This window comes from Bos indicus x Bos taurus, chromosome 20 (genome assembly GCF_003369695.1).
Source record: "Bos indicus x Bos taurus breed Angus x Brahman F1 hybrid chromosome 20, Bos_hybrid_MaternalHap_v2.0, whole genome shotgun sequence".
NCBI classification, from domain to species: domain Eukaryota; kingdom Metazoa; phylum Chordata; class Mammalia; order Artiodactyla; family Bovidae; genus Bos; species Bos indicus x Bos taurus.
In genome coordinates this window covers 13381958-13397658 of record NC_040095.1, presented here as the reverse complement: position 1 = coordinate 13397658, position 15701 = coordinate 13381958, and the positions used below count along the sequence as shown (strand labels likewise).

General features: G+C 36.3%; 1 protein-coding gene across 8 annotated transcripts in view; it reads left to right on the top strand.

The window, feature by feature from the left end:
• ERBIN (erbb2 interacting protein) overlaps positions 1 to 15494 on the top strand; it is a 129316-nt gene extending 113822 nt beyond the window's left edge. The window contains exons 22-27 of one of the 8 annotated variants that reach the window (XM_027520286.1): positions 1119 to 1262; positions 3815 to 3934; positions 6380 to 6508; positions 7590 to 7682; positions 8171 to 8245; positions 13406 to 15494. In XM_027520286.1, coding sequence (XP_027376087.1) covers positions 1119 to 1262; positions 3815 to 3934; positions 6380 to 6508; positions 7590 to 7682; positions 8171 to 8245; positions 13406 to 13513 — 669 coding nt within the window. In that variant the 3' untranslated portion in view covers positions 13514 to 15494. Of the gene's footprint in view, positions 1 to 1118; positions 1263 to 3814; positions 3935 to 6298; positions 6509 to 7589; positions 7683 to 8170; positions 8246 to 13405 lie in introns of all 8 variants that reach the window. The other 7 variants (XM_027520285.1, XM_027520288.1, XM_027520289.1 and 4 more) reach the window with 7 other exon arrangements.
• Positions 15495 to 15701: the final 207 nt, after the last annotated feature.

The window sequence follows — 15701 nt, the reverse complement described above, 5'->3', positions numbered from 1 at the left end:
TGCTTCTTTGTATAAGAGATCAACTTCATAATCTGGAGAAAGTAAATTCTTCCTTTCTTCCTTTATTATGGCCATAACAAGCATTTGTGTATTTCTTACTAAGAAGCCATGTTCAAAATGAGGTTTCTCTTGGTTTGACAATCAGACCTTCAGTGTTTAGGGACATGACTGAAAGCATCCACATGTGAAAGTACAGTAGTGAACTCTGGGAATAACCAAGCAAGAACAGGGAGAATCAGGCAGTGCTTTTATTGAAGTACATTGTTCAGGCAACTCTGGGATTGGTGATTAGGCATTTATATAAACTCAGTCATGGAAGGCGTCTGTCAGTGAAACTTGAAGGCTTCTTGAAGGTTAAACAGCAGAGCCACTACTGACTTCAAAAAATACAATCACCTTTAATATCTATTTGAATGGGAAAAGAGTTTTACATGTACATTTTCTAGATTTATTGGAATTTTTTTCCTGATAATTGCAGAGCAGTAGGAGGAGCCTTTTAAATATTATACCCTAAAAGTCTGTGTGTGTGTTAAACTTTGCTTTAAGACATTTTTTAAGTGTGGAAGGTAATTTTTATTAGAAATTACAAGAGCCAAGTATTTTTTTGCAAATACATTTTGTGCTTTATTATGTATTTACTTAAGACAATTTCTATAGAATGAAGCATTCTTTCTATAAAACCATTTTGACTTAGAAATAACTGAGTGTTGGTAAAGTTTGTCTTTACAAAGAAATTAGTTTGTGTTCTGTGTGTAACCATATACATACAAATACATCTGGATGTGACATCAATTCCTATTTTCTGATGAACTTCTAATAAGATAGGTTAGGAGTAGAACATAATAGCCTAAGAGCAGCTGTATGTTTGCACTTTCTTTTTTGGTGTTTAAACATGTAAATGGTTGGGTTTACATATAATTTATGTGTGTATACATATATGTTTTCATGTAAATATATGGTAAATAGTTCCAATTTCTTTCAGTGTCTCTGAAAATTCAGTGTTGCATGGTATTCCTGCGTGATCTGGGGGTTACTTATATATGTCTATGTGTATAACGTGTCTTGTGAATTTTGCATGCTACACTAATCTCTGTTAAATCTATCCCCTCTTTATTCAGAGCATGCTGTCAAGGTCCTTTAATTCCAATTTTACTGCTGTAAGCAACTTTCACTATGGCAGCTCTAGGGATCTGCATGGCAGCCAGGGCAGTCTCGCCTTGAGTGTTGCAGACGGAAGAGGTTCTGGTGGGCACACTTTTCGAGTGAGTACCTGCAGTAGATCAGTACTTCAGTACATAAATGAGAAAGAAGCCCACATTTCATGTTACCCAAGTGTTGTTGACCAGAGTGTTTGAATATCCACTTACATAACAAATCACCTGCCACTGGCATTAGTTTCTGCAAAAATCCCTGGGTCAATAATGTTTAACAGTTCTAGAAAATAAATCTGTACTGTGGGTTAATAAATACCTTGATTACCTCCCAGTTCTTCCATGGCTTAGTTGTAAAGCTCTGCAAAGCTGATTTAGGCTTTACCTCTTAAGTTTCTGTGGTCATAACTAAAGGTGTAGTCAGCTCTTATTTATGTAAAAAGGGGTGAGCAATAGGAGTTGAAGAGGTTTTTTAAAAATTCTTTTTCTTTGCAGCGCTCTCTTAAAATTAGCTTGCTTTCCCTAACTCAGCGTTTTAATGCTGTGCCATGCATAATACCTAGAGGGGTTGTAGGAAAGAATAATTTTCACTTTAGTGACTGAGAGTTGGCAAATAAATACCTGGAACTAAGTTTAATCATAATTTGCAGAATATGATTAAATGTGAGGCTGGAGAAGTTGCAATAAGTACCAGTGAAAAGGCAAAACCCAAATCCATTAACACCCACCTAATCATTGTGGGAAGAAGGAAGGTTTATTCTTAATGAAAGTTAAGGGTAGCAGATAAGAAGGACAGAAAAGGAGAAAGAACAGAACAACTCTGGCTGTTATAAAACTTTATATGTCTTTCCATAACAACTTGAGGTGGTAGCATGACCTCTGAGTAAATACTTCCTCTGCCCTTCTTCCATCCTGAAAAGACCTTTCTCCCTTTGTAATGCTTACTCTCTCCCACACAGTTTTATTTCCATACTGACCCTGCTTCTGGGTCCTTTGCTTTTTACTTGAGCGTCCCCATTCTCACCACCCCCAGTCCCCTACTACTTTTTCATACACTCCTGGCTTTAGTCTGTTGTTTTCTCGGATAGGGGCAGTATCCTGGGTTCACTTTGCTCTGCCTGCACCTCACTCAGCTTGCTGTCCTCTGTCACCTGCTGCCACTTGGTTTCTGTGTTACATGTTAGTGGCAGCAATCATTTTGTAACTTAGCAGCTTGAAACAGGGAGAGAGGAGATGATGGCTAGTAAGCCCTGCATTTCTGGTGCTCTTTGCAGCTGAAGCCATGGGGTTATTAACTCAGGGATAATCTTTATAGTCATCTAGAGCAATTGTTTTTTACAAATTCTTGATCAGTAATATCTTTTGCTTGTTATTATTAAATTCAGAGTCTTTGAGTCTGTTGCACTTTAACTTTCTATCCATAATGTACTTGTTCATTTAAAGATATAGTTGTACATTCACACTTGAGTTTAAACTTCAAGCTGTGAGTTAAGTTGATGATTACACATTTCTGAAAACACATCTCAAAAATAGAAAAGGCAAATAAAGTATTCACTGTATAAATACGCAAAATCAGATCAAACTACATCTAAAAATACTAAGCCAGGACTTCCCTGGTGGTCCTGTGGTTAAGACTCCAGGGAACTAAGATCCACATGCTGTACAGCACAGCCAAAAGAAAAACAAAACAACAAAAAACAAACAAAAACCCACTAAGCCATAATTTGAACTAGTAACAGACTGCACATGATAGCTTTGTCACAGATATGGTTCCTAAGACTAAATTACAAACACTTAGATTCGTATGTATCCTGTGGCATATAATAATGAAGTAGATTTCACATTATTTTTCAAAATGCTGATATATTGAGTTGGCCAGAAAGTTTGTTTGGGTTTTTACATAACGCCTTTTGTAGAAGTTTGCATATCTGTGTTGACAGCCATAACACTTTTTTAAAGGTAACAATACTGCTATTTATCAGAATCTGTTTAGTTTTCTAAAATATAGCTTTGTGTGTTTAGAATTAAATTAAAGTGAAAAATAGACACGTAAGACTGTATATTTATTGATATTGCTCATCATTAAGAAGTAAATCCTGCATGATACTATGCTGTTAAAAGAACAGCAGTTAATTTTTTTCTTTTTAACTAAAACTTTTTTCTGTACTCAACAGGAGTACATATATTTTAGCTGCTCTTAAAATTTGGGCGTCTTAATTTGGATTAATAACTAAACTTACTGCTGCAAATGTTAAAAGCTAGGTATTACTGTAAATAAAATCATAAAAGCATCATGAATATCTTAACTATATATTCAGGTGTACTTTTTACACATTATAAGAATAAACATTTTGCCACGTAACTTTGAAAGACTGTTAAAAGTACTAATTTTTTTCCAGTTTTAGAGATATAACTGACATATAACCTTGTGTTAGTTCAAGGTATACATGATGATGGTTTGATGCATGTATGTATTGTACAGTGATTACCACGATAAATCTAGTTAACAGCCCTTGTAAAGGTGCAGTTATGATGGTAATGTTTGATTAAGTTCTTCATCTTTCCATTGTCTATCAGTATCTCCTCTTAAGTGTCATCACTGTTTTGGTTTCACATCTTAAAGATCATTATTTGTTTATTTTTTATTTCCCCCTCATTTGAAGCATCCCCAGACATCTTGTCCAGGAGATCCTTGTCAAGATGATATATTCATTTCAGGACAGCAGAACTACCCATCAGCTACACTTAGTCACAAAGATGTTCTTCCAGACAGCCTGATGAAAGTAGGTGCTCAGGGAATGAAGTAGTATCTGTGAGCTTACTGTGTTTTACAGCTTTTGAACTAGAAATATGCTTTAACAGTGAAAATGCTTTTGTGAGGACCTTTCCCTCTTGATTAGTAAGTTTTTTTTTTAATAATTGAGAAATAATATATAAAATTTCACTCTGCTGTTAGTTTATTCCATGATTTTGTCCACACTGAAGAATCATTTTGTTAATGTTGGATTTCTGTAGTATCATCTTGTCTTTTGAATCAAAGGCTTTTGGGCATTCCTGATAGTAAACTGTTTGGAGAGTTAAACATGAACCTGTCTTAAGCTCGTCATTGGATGGTGAAGGCGTTTTAACAGATAATACTTCTAATGCAACTGGAAGTCACCTTGAAAGACTTTTATATATGATAGAATAGATGATGGTTGTAGTCTTATTACTTTTAAACTAAAGCGTCACTCATTTAGAGAGTACTTTTTTGTCTCCAGTGCTGGATACGTAATTCTTTTCTTTAGTATTTTCCTCAGTTGTTCTTTTATCTTAACTAAGCCTATATCCCTAGTATAACCAGATATAATTGTGAAGCACAGTTATATATTATATAAACTTTGGCATTGTCCTTGAGAGTAGGAACCCAGCCATTTAAGTTTGCACATATTTATTTATTTTACCCTTTTTGGTTGCTTTTCTTTTAATTGAGCTCTCCTATCCAGTTGCTTTTTAATATCCATTTTGTAGTTTTGGTTACCGAGTTTGTTTTATGTGTTTTATTCTCCCGAGTAATCTGCTAATCACAGTTTAGTATGTTCCTTGGCAGTGTTTAACACTGATGTAGAATGTCAAGTATGCCTGAGTTCTATGTGTCAGGGAGTCTTAAGAATGAGTCAGAAGCAGTTATTGTCTAGAGTATTCTCCCTAGGAGAAAGGTATTGAATCTGCCCATAGGAGTAAATTGTATTAGCATGGAGAAAAGCAAGTGCTATCTACAGAGTGTGCATAAAAAAATAGCTGCAATCTCATGGACAGAGGAGCCTGGAGGGCTATAGTATGTGAGGTTGCAAAGAGGCAAATACAACTGAACACACACACACAGTATTTAAGTGCTCCTGGACAGATTAATTGCTTCAGGTCTAGTGACCATGTGGTAAACAAGCACAGTTTAAAAAACAGAGAATACAGCACTTCTTTCTCCTCTCTAACCAATATAAGATTTGTGATAGAGGGTTATCTTTGTGCCCTGTCATAAAATACCCAGACTTCATATTTTACCAAGTTCTCAAGTATAATACAGTGAAAAAGAGAACTTTCTGTTTAAGTAAAAATATTCTTCACCAAAACCAAACTTTGTGTTCCTCAGCAAGATGCACATAAGATAAATAGTTGTGAAATTGTTGTCTTAATCTTTTCCCAAACTTTTCTACTTGGGGCAATTTTAGGGAAACAGGACTCAGATAATTTCCCTCGCAGTTTTTCTGTAATTTCCTTATGGGTTAATAGTTAACAGTGAAGTTTTAAATGATTGAATAGCTTAAATGTATTTATTTTCTCTTCTACACAAAAATCTCTTTATATGCATATATTTATAATGTAAATATAACCTTTTTTTTTCGGATAGATTCCTTACACTAACAGAATAAGCTATTATCACATTTCCACAAAGATTATTTTTAAGTCTAAAAGACAAGAGTCTTTAAAACAAAGATAATTCTTTAACAGCAACAAAATAATCTGGACTTTTTTGTTTAGTCTGTGAAAAGTAAAATGTCAAGGTTTAACTTTTGTGGCTCACGCTCTATGGAATTAGTATTTAGAGAGTTTAAAATTTCATAACTTGAGACACACACACACACACAAAAGGAATAAATCGGTTTTCTATTGCATTGCTGGATTGGCTTTTTAATTCTGGAAAGGAAAGAATAGAAGTAGAAGAATATACTCAGATTATGAAAAAATTCTACCACAAAAAAACAGCAAATGCATCTTTTGAGTATATGTGAGAGACTAAGTATAGGAAAAGATTCCCTTTTAATGGGCTTACTTAAATTCTAAAATTTTGGCATACTGTTTTATCATTTTAACACTGGGTTACGGTTACAGAAAAGCAAACAATTTTAAATGTAGATGTGATTAATTTGAAGCTTTAAAAGAGTGAATCTATCAGCAAGCATCAGGCAGACTTAGAATTAAGACATTAACAGGGTTTTTCTTTTCCTTTTAAAAGTGTAAAATCAGAACAAAAAATGGCATACATGGCATGATAATGTGATTTAGAATGTTAAACTCAAGTGCTTTTGTAATGCTCCAAGAAGAAAATCCAAATATTTGTTATAAGACATTATTATTAGTCATTTTAAGACACTTCATGTTTTTCTTAGATGCCTTTGAGTAATGGACAGATGGGCCAGCCTCTCAGGCCTCAGGCAAATTATAGTCAAATACATCACCCCCTTCCTCAGGCATCTGTGGCAAGGCATCCCTCTAGAGAACAACTAATTGATTACTTGATGCTGAAAGTGGCCCACCAGCCTCCATACACACAGCCCCATTGTTCTCCTAGACAAGGCCATGAACTGGCAAGGCAAGAGGTAAGAATGATCAAGACTGTTTGGATTATGAGACTAAGCTTTTAATGTATTTTATAGGCTATTTAATTATAGCAATAAATCCATATAGAATTTTAACATAGTTTTTACCATTTTGTTTAATAGTTTGGTTTCATGTTAAGTTTATAAGGTATTAAACTTTGTGGTTTAACTTGACTGTATGATTCCCCCGCCCATTCTGATAAATTGACATGGGATATAGCGTTGACGGCATGATTTATTTTCCCTAAGGTGGTTGTTTTTCCAAACTGGTTGATGATGTTCCAATAATCAAATGTTCTTCAGGAATATAAATAGTAGACCTTTAAACTTTAAAGGTGTATTATATCTGCTGATTGTTATTTGATACTTGGTTTCTGAAACTGGACTATAGTCTCCAAAGAGCTTTGAGAATTAAATCTTAGAAACTGCTTTCAAAGTCAACAGTCATATATTCATGTATTTTGATAGTTTATTAATAAAATAATATCATTAGAAACTTAGAGAAATGTGTCATTCATTTTGTTTTAGTTTCTGGAGAAAGAGTGTTTTACAACAAAATTTAGCTCTTGCCTCTTTTTCTATAGCTTGGTTGTAAAAAATAATACTAATTGATCATCAATCCTAGCTCCTTTGAAGGGTATAAACAGATTCAGGAAAGAAGTTAGCCTCCTAACAACCACCCAGGGATCTTTTATATGTCTTATGAAACATAGTCAGAAATATTGTGTAATTTAGATGTTTGCAAATGGAAATTGATAATAAAGTACATGTTTTGTGTGTATGCTCTATGTCATTAGAGTCTGTGATGTCCAAAATATATAAAGTCAACATTAATTGGTTGCATAATCCTCATAAGATAGCAATAGATTGATTTAGGAGCTATGCTTTATAATCTTAGCTGTGCCTTTAACTCACTAACTCATTAACATATTATTTCACATTGTAGTTTCATTTCATCTGCCCAAATATTTATTTTTGGTGAATTCCTACATATATATGTTTTCTTGAACTTAATTTACCATATGAATATCATTGTAACTTTTCCTGATACAGCAATAAGTTTATTTTTGTGTTAACTCAGATTCGAGTAAGAGTTGAAAAGGATCCAGAACTTGGATTTAGCATATCAGGAGGGGTTGGGGGAAGAGGAAACCCATTCAGACCTGATGACGATGTGAGTTTTGTTTATATATCCTTGAAATGCCCATTAATTTTTATTCACTAAATTAATGCCTTTTATGCATAAGTAAAAATCTAACAGATATTTATTTAAATCTAGATAGATGTCACCATATGATTTCCCTGTTCAGCTTTTAGTTTTGAAGTGTGATCAATACAAATTAATTGTTTGAGGAATACAAATTTAACTCCAAAATATTAATCTTCTTTATATTTTGAAGTGACATTTTAATTGTTAATACTTTTCTACACATCTATATATGTACTTTTTTTTTATCACTTTAACAAAAAATCACTGTACTACTGTAAGAATCACCAGAAGCACAAATAACATAGCATTATCACAGTATTGGAGAAGACAGGGAGAAACCTTGTACCACAATTCAAATATTTGCATACTATAAAAAAGATTGCTCCTTGTTACTCTTCTTTTTATGCATACTTCTTTCCAATAAATAATTATCTTTTTTGTTGTTATTAAAGGGTATATTTGTAACAAGGGTACAGCCTGAAGGACCAGCATCAAAATTACTGCAGCCAGGTGATAAAATTATTCAGGTAACTTAAGACACATCTCTCATTATATTCTTTTTTTTTTTCTTTATAATATCTGAACTCATCAAATGCCAGAGTAGAAAGTAAGCATTTTATGAAGTTATCTTTAGATATTTGTGATTGAACAGAGGCATTTTTCATAGGCTGCTCCCTAGTGCTTTCATAGCTTAAAATACTTCTGCCTTATACCTTGGAAAATCATACTAATCATTTTAAATACACCTTAGCAGTTTTGAAATATTTCCTAGCCTTTTGATTAAGTTTATGAATGTTGTAGTTCAGTCGTGTCAGACTCTTTGGGAATCCATAGACTGCAGCACAACAGGCTTCCCTGTCCTTCACCATCTCCTGGAGCTTGCTCACACTCATGTCCATTGAGTCGGTGATGCCATCCAACCATTAATGGCACGAACAAGTTGCGCAAGTTATGAATGTTTGCTTGTTCTAAAATAAGATGAGAAAGAATCCCTTTTGTGGGTTATGAGAATTAAAAGATTTAATTTAAGAAGTATTGAGAGGCATTTAGAACTGTGTATCTGGTGTACAGTAAGACCTCATTAAATGTTTAACCTATCACAAGAAGTATAGTGTTCTTGCTTTGATGGCTCCTAGGCAAGTGGGAAGACTGGACCTCAACCTCTTCTCAGTTCAGTCAGTTCAGTCAGTCATGTCTGACTCTTCGAGACCCCATGGACTGCAGCACGCCAGGCCTCCCTGTCAATCACTAACTCCTGGAGTTTACTCAGACTCATGTCCATTGATCAGTGATGCCATCCAAACATCTCATCCTCTGTTGTCCCCTTCTCCTGCCTTCAACTTTTCCCAGCACCAGGGTCTTTTCAAATGTGTCAGTTCTTCAAATCAGGTGGCCAGAGTATTGGGTTTCAGCTTCAGCATCAGTCCTTCCAAAGAATATTTAGGACTGATTTCCTTTAGGATTGACTGGTTGGATCTCCTTGCAGTCCAAGGGTCTCTCAAGAGTCTTCTCCAACACCACACTTCAAAAAGCATCAATTCTTCGGCGTTCAGCTTTCTTTATAGTCCAACTCTCACATCCATACATGACCACTGGAAAACCAGTAGCTTTGATTAGACAGACCTTTGGTGGCAAAGTAATGTCTCTGTTTTTTAATACTGTCTAGGTTGGTCATAACTTTTCTTCCAAGGAGTAAGTGTCTTTGAATTTCAAGCTGCAGTCACCATCTGCAGTATTTTGGAGCCCAAGAAAATAAAGTCTGTCACTGGTTCCACTGTTTCCCCATCTATTTGCCATGAAGTGATGGAACCAGATGCCATAATCTTCTGTTCAGTTCAGTCACTCAGTTGTCTGTGACTCTGTAACCCCATGGACTGCAGCACATCAAGCCTCCCTGTCCATTATGAACTCCCGGAGTTTACTCAAACTCAACGTCCATTGCGTCAGAGATGCCATCCAATCATCTCATTCACTGTTATCCCCTTATCCTCCTGCCTTCAACATTTCCCAACATCAGGGTCTTTTCAAGTGAGTCAATTCTTCGCATCAGGTGGCCAAAGTATTGGAGTTTCAGCTTCAACATCAGTCCTTCCAATGAACACTCAAGACTGATCTCCTTTAGGATGGACTGGTGTGATCTCCTTGCAGTCCAAGGGACTCTCAAGAGTCTTCTCCAACACCACAGTTCAAAAGCATCAGTTCTTTGGTGTTCAGCTTTCTTTATAGTCCAACTCTCACATCCATACATAACTACTGGAAAAACCAATGCCTTGACTAGACGGACCTTTGTTGGCAAAGTAGTGTCTCTGCTTTTTAATGTGCTGTCTAGGTTGGTCATAACATTCCTTCCAAGGAGTAAGCGTCTTTTAATTTCATGGCTACAGTCACCAACTGCAGTGATGGCTGCATCTCTACCATCTGGAGCCCCAAAAAATAAAATCTGCCACTATTTCCACTGTTTTCCCATCTATTTCCCATGAAGTGATGGGACCAGATGCCATGGTCTTAGTTTTCTGAATGTTGAGCTTTAAGCCAACTTTTTCACTCTATTCTTTTACTTCCATCAAGAGGCTCTTTAGTTCCTCTTCACTTTCTGCCATAAGGGGGGTATCATCTGCATATCGGAGGTTATTGATATTTCTCCCGGCAATCTTGATTCCAGCTTGTGCTTCATCCAGCCCAGCTTTCTCATGATGTACTCTGCATATAAGTTAAATGAGCAGGGCGACAGTATACAGCCTTGACATACTCCTTATCCTATTTGGAACCAGTCTGTTGTTCCATGTCCAGTTCTGTTGCTTCCTGACCTGCATACAGATTTCTCAAGAGGCAGATCAGGTGGTCTGGTATTCCCATCTCTTGAAGAATTTTCCACAGTTTATTGTGATCCAAACAGTCAAAGGCTTTGGCATAGTGAATAAAGCAGAAATATATGTTTTTCTGGAATTCTCTTGTTTTTTCCATGATCCAGCGGATGTTGACAATTTGATCTCTGGTTCCTCTGCCTTTTCTAAATCCAGCTTCAACATCTGGAAATTCACAATTCATGTATTTCTGAAGCCTGGCTTTGAGAATTTTGAGCATTATTTACTAGCATGTGAGATGAATGTAATTGTGCAGTAGTTTGAGCATTTGAGCACTTTGGCATTGCCTTTCTTTCGGATTGGAATGAAAACTGACCTTTTCCAGTCCTGTGGCCACTGCTGAGTTTTCCAAATTTGCTGGCATATAGAGTGCAGCACTTTCACAGCATCATCTTTTAGGATTTGAAAGAGCTCAACTGGAATTCCATCACCTCCACTAGCTTTGTTTGTAGTTTCCTAAGGCTCACTTGTGGAGAAGGCAATGGCACCCCACTCCAGTACTTTTGCCTGGAAAATCCCATGGACAGAGGAGCATGGTAGGCTGCAGTCCATGGGGTCGCTAGAGTCGGACACGACTTCACTTTCACTTTCACTTTTCGCTTTTCATGCATTGGAGAAGGAAATGGCAACCCACTCCAGTGTTCTTGCCTGGAGAATCCCAGGGACGGGGAAGCCTGGTGGGCTGCTGACTCTGGGGTCGCACAGAGTTGGACACGACTGAAGTGACTTAGCAGCAGCAGCAGCAGCAAGGCTCACTTGACTTCACGTTTCAGGATGTCTGTCTCTAGGTGAGTGATCACACCATTGTGATTATCTGCGTTGTGAAGATCTTTTTTGTACAGTTCTGTGCATTCTTGCCACATCTTAATATCTTCTGCTTCTATTAGATCCTTACCATTTCTGTGCTTTATTGAGCCCATCTTTGCATGAAATGTTCGCTTGGTATCTCTAATTTTCTTGAAGAGATCTCTAGTCTGTCCCATTCTGTTGTTTTCCTCTATTTCTTTGCACTGATCAATGAGGAAGGCTTTCTTATCTTTCCTTGCTATTCTTTGGAACTCTGCATTCAAATGGGTATATCTTTACTTTTCTCCTTTGCCTTTCGCTTCTCTTCTTTTCCCAGCTCTTTGTAAGGCCTCCTCAGACAATCATTTTGCCTTTTTGCTTTTCTTTTTCTTGAGGATGATCTTGATCACTGCCTCCTGTACAATATCATGAACCTCTGTCCATAGTTCATCAAACACTCTTGTCAGATCTAGTCCCTTAAATCTATTTCTCACTTCCACTGTATAATCATAAGGGATTTGATTTCGATCATACCTGAATGGTCTAGTGGTTTTCCCTACTTTCTTCAATTTAAGTCTGAATTTGGCAATACGGAGTTCATGATCTGAGCCACAGTCAGCTCCCGGTCTTGTTTTTGCTGACTATATAGAGCTTCTCCATCTTTGGCTGCAAAGAATATAATCAGTCTGATTTCGGTGTTGACCACCTGGTGAATGTTGAGTTTTAAGCCAGCTTTTTCAGTCTCCTCTTTCACTTTCATCAAGAGGCTCTTTAGTTCGTCTTCGTTTTCTGCCATAAGGGTGGTGTCATCTGCATGTCTGAGGTCATTGATATTTCTCCCGGCAATCTTGATTCCAGCTTGTGCTTCATCCAGCCCAGCGTTTCTCATGATGTGCTTTGCATATAAGTTTAAATAAGCAGGGTGACGGTATACAGCCTTAACATACTCCTTTCCCTGTTTGGAACTGGTCTGTTGTTCCGTGTCTAGTTCTAACTGTTGCTTCCTGACCTGCATACAGATTTCTCAAGAGGCAGGTCAGGTGGCCTGGTATTCCCATCTCTTGAAGATTTTTCCAGAGTTTGTTGTGGTCCACACAATCAAAGGCTTTGGCATAGTCAGTGAAGCAAAAGTAGATATTGTCCTGTAACTCTCCTGCTTTTTCTATGATCCAGCAGATTTTGGCAATTTGACCTCTGATTCCTCTGCCTTTTCTAAATCCAGCTTGAACATCTGGAAGTTCACAGTTCACGTACTGTTGAAGCCTGGCTTGGAGAATTTTGAGCATTACTTCACTAGTGTGTGAGATGAGTGCAATTGTGTGGCAGTTTGAGCATTCTTTGGCATTACCTTTCTTTGGGATTGGAATAAAAATAACTTTTCCAGTCCTGTGGCCACTGCTGAGTTGTCCAAATTTGCTGGCATATTGAGTGCAGCTCTTTCACAGCATCATCTTTTAGGATTTGAAATAGTTCATCTGGAATTCCATCACCTCCACTAGTTTTGTTCGTAGTGATGCTTCCCAAAGCCCACTTGACTTCACATTCCAGAATGTCAGGCTATAGGTTGGTGATCACACCATCGTGATTATCTGGGTCGTAAAGATCTTTTTTGTATAGTTCTTCTGTGTATTCTTGCCACCTCTTCTTAATAGCTTCTGCTTCCGTTAGATCCATGCCACTTCTGTCCTTTATTGTGCCTCTTCTACCACCCTTGTAACTTGGCAACCTCAGTTTCACCGTAGTGTATACACTCAACGCTATGTCTGATACTATGTCTTAGACAAGTGCTGTCTAATATCAGGATTGCTACATAAGAATCATCTGGAAAAGTGGACAAGATCCAGGTTCCTCGGTCCTGCCTTTTGAGCTTTTATTTCCATAGAGATGGGGTGGAGCCCAGGAGTGTAGATGTTGTTTTAAATTGCCAAAATGATTCTTATTTTCTGCCAGATTTGTGGACTATCTGGCAGGAATTTAAATGTGCAAACACAAATTATTATGAAAAAAAATTTTAAGTCTTTTTCTTCTCTCTTCTAGGCTAACGGCTACAGTTTTATCAATATTGAACATGGACAAGCAGTGTCCTTGCTAAAAACTTTCCAGAACACAGTAGAACTCATCATCTTAAGAGAGGTTTCCTCATAAGAGCCGTGGACTTAAAAAACAGAGAGAGAGCAAGATTTATTGGAAGATACTTGCAGGGGAAATTAATATTTTGACTATTTTTATATATAAAGAAGAACTCAAAAATATTATGTTCAAATTTGTACATTAATGAAATAATGGAACTTGTGATTAGAGGGAAAGAACCACTGTACAGTATATGGGGGAGACTATTGAATTCATACCATATAAAACTTCTCGTTAGGTTTTTAAACATAGCAATCAAGGCTACAAAAACAGATGTATGTTGTTTTTGTATAGAGTGTAGGTTTATTTTTGGATTTCATACTCATGATTGAACTCTGTGCAAGGCTCTAGTTAGCCTTGATTGTAGCCCAGAGACAGATGGCAGAGCTGTCTATCTCATAGCTTTTATGCCCTTATTTTTATTCAACTTGTATTAATGTTTTTCTGCTGAAACTTTTCTTTTAATGTGGGCAAGAGATTCGAAGTGTTGGCTTTTGCAATGTGCATATTGAACTGAAGAGTGAGTAGGTGAAGGTGGCGAGGTGGGTTCCCTTTCCAAGGCCAGATTAAAACAGTGATTTTCTTTAAAAATCTGGAAGCAAAGAATGCAAAAACAGTTGTTAATGTGTTCTTATTAATAGAATAATGCAATAAAATGTGATGTCTTTTTAAAGAAAAAAGACAATAAATTGTGTTTTATGAGCTCTATAGGATTTGTTCTTGTCATAGCCTTTGACTATACAGTTGCTACTAGTGAATCAATTTTCAATTTTTTAGTCAAAGGAAATTTTTAACTCTACTGTAGATGCATGTCCATGCATTCTCTTTCTTTCTTTATTTTTGGTCCATACATTTTCTGTGTTGCAGAAATCTCTTGATTTTTTTTTTTTTTTTTTGCAAATGGTGGTACTTGCAATCTGTTTTATAATTAGTACTCCATTTTAAAGTTAATTTATAATTTTTACTTTAAGCAACAAATGAAACTAAAATGGCCAGTTTTGAGATTGTGTTGCTGTAACAGAAAATGTGAGAAGATTTTGGAAGGCCTCTTGATGTTGTTTGGCCTCACATTGCCTTGGTAAAGTAGAAGGAAAGAGTGTGCATGGAGCTAGGAAACCAAAGCGAGTCTGTGAAACTGGCATAGTGATAGAGAACTGCTGTGGAGAATTGAGAGCAAAGGGGTGGGCCCCTGAGGCCTACCAGTGTGTAATGGTGTTCAAAAAAAGGGCTGTTCCTACAGGTAACATTAAATGTGAACTCAACACTTCAGAGTCTTTAAAGGGTTTCTAAATGTATGTGTAATAGTGTTTTACCACCAACTGCCTTTGTTCCTCGTTAAGTGTAACAAATATTTGATAGAGTTTATGAATTTTGTTCAGACCATTACTTTTATTTCTTTTTGTTCTATGTAATCAAATAAAATGTGGATAACATGCAATGGTGAGAATTAACGCATAGTTATTTGGACCAGAAAAAAGTGCCATAGAAGACCAAGAACTGTTTTAGTCGAGGCTAGTCTGGAGCCTTTCTTTAGAGCAATATTCAGTTATTACAATCCATTTTTAATTACTAAGAATATAATTTTGGAATTTTTAATCTGTTATGCTTTGTTCTTCAACCTTGTTTGAAGGTAAAGTCTTTTATAGGACTAGCAAAAATAGTAATCTACATTATTTTTGCAAAAGTGAGTTGAATTCGTTTGTTTCTTGCTAGTCATCGTAAATAGGCAGTACTTTTTAAAAGATGTGAACTCCAATACTGCACTTCTTTCAAGATGTTATCAATTGATTATTGTACTGTATAGTTTTAATAATATTGATTGAAACCCTTTAACAGCTCTTTGTAAATTTTAACTCATTTTAGTTGATTTTCAGTACTATTTGCATAGGAATTGATTTTTATGAATATAGTAGAAAAATGTGCTGTATTTTGATAAAATTCATTTATTGTATGTGTGTTGTAATCTCTAAAAAAATGACAAACAGCTTCTTTAAGACAAGCCTCGGTGTCCCCTTTATTCATAGTTTATTTTAAAATACTAATTTTGGCATTCTAAAATTATTCCCATCTTGTTTTGGTTTCAGTCGATTTTTCACAGTCTTATTCTGTTTCCTGGTAACTCAGCTGGTAAAGAATCTGCCTGCAATGCAAGAGACCCCAGTTCAATTCCTGGGTTGGGAAGATCCACTGGAGAAGGGACAGG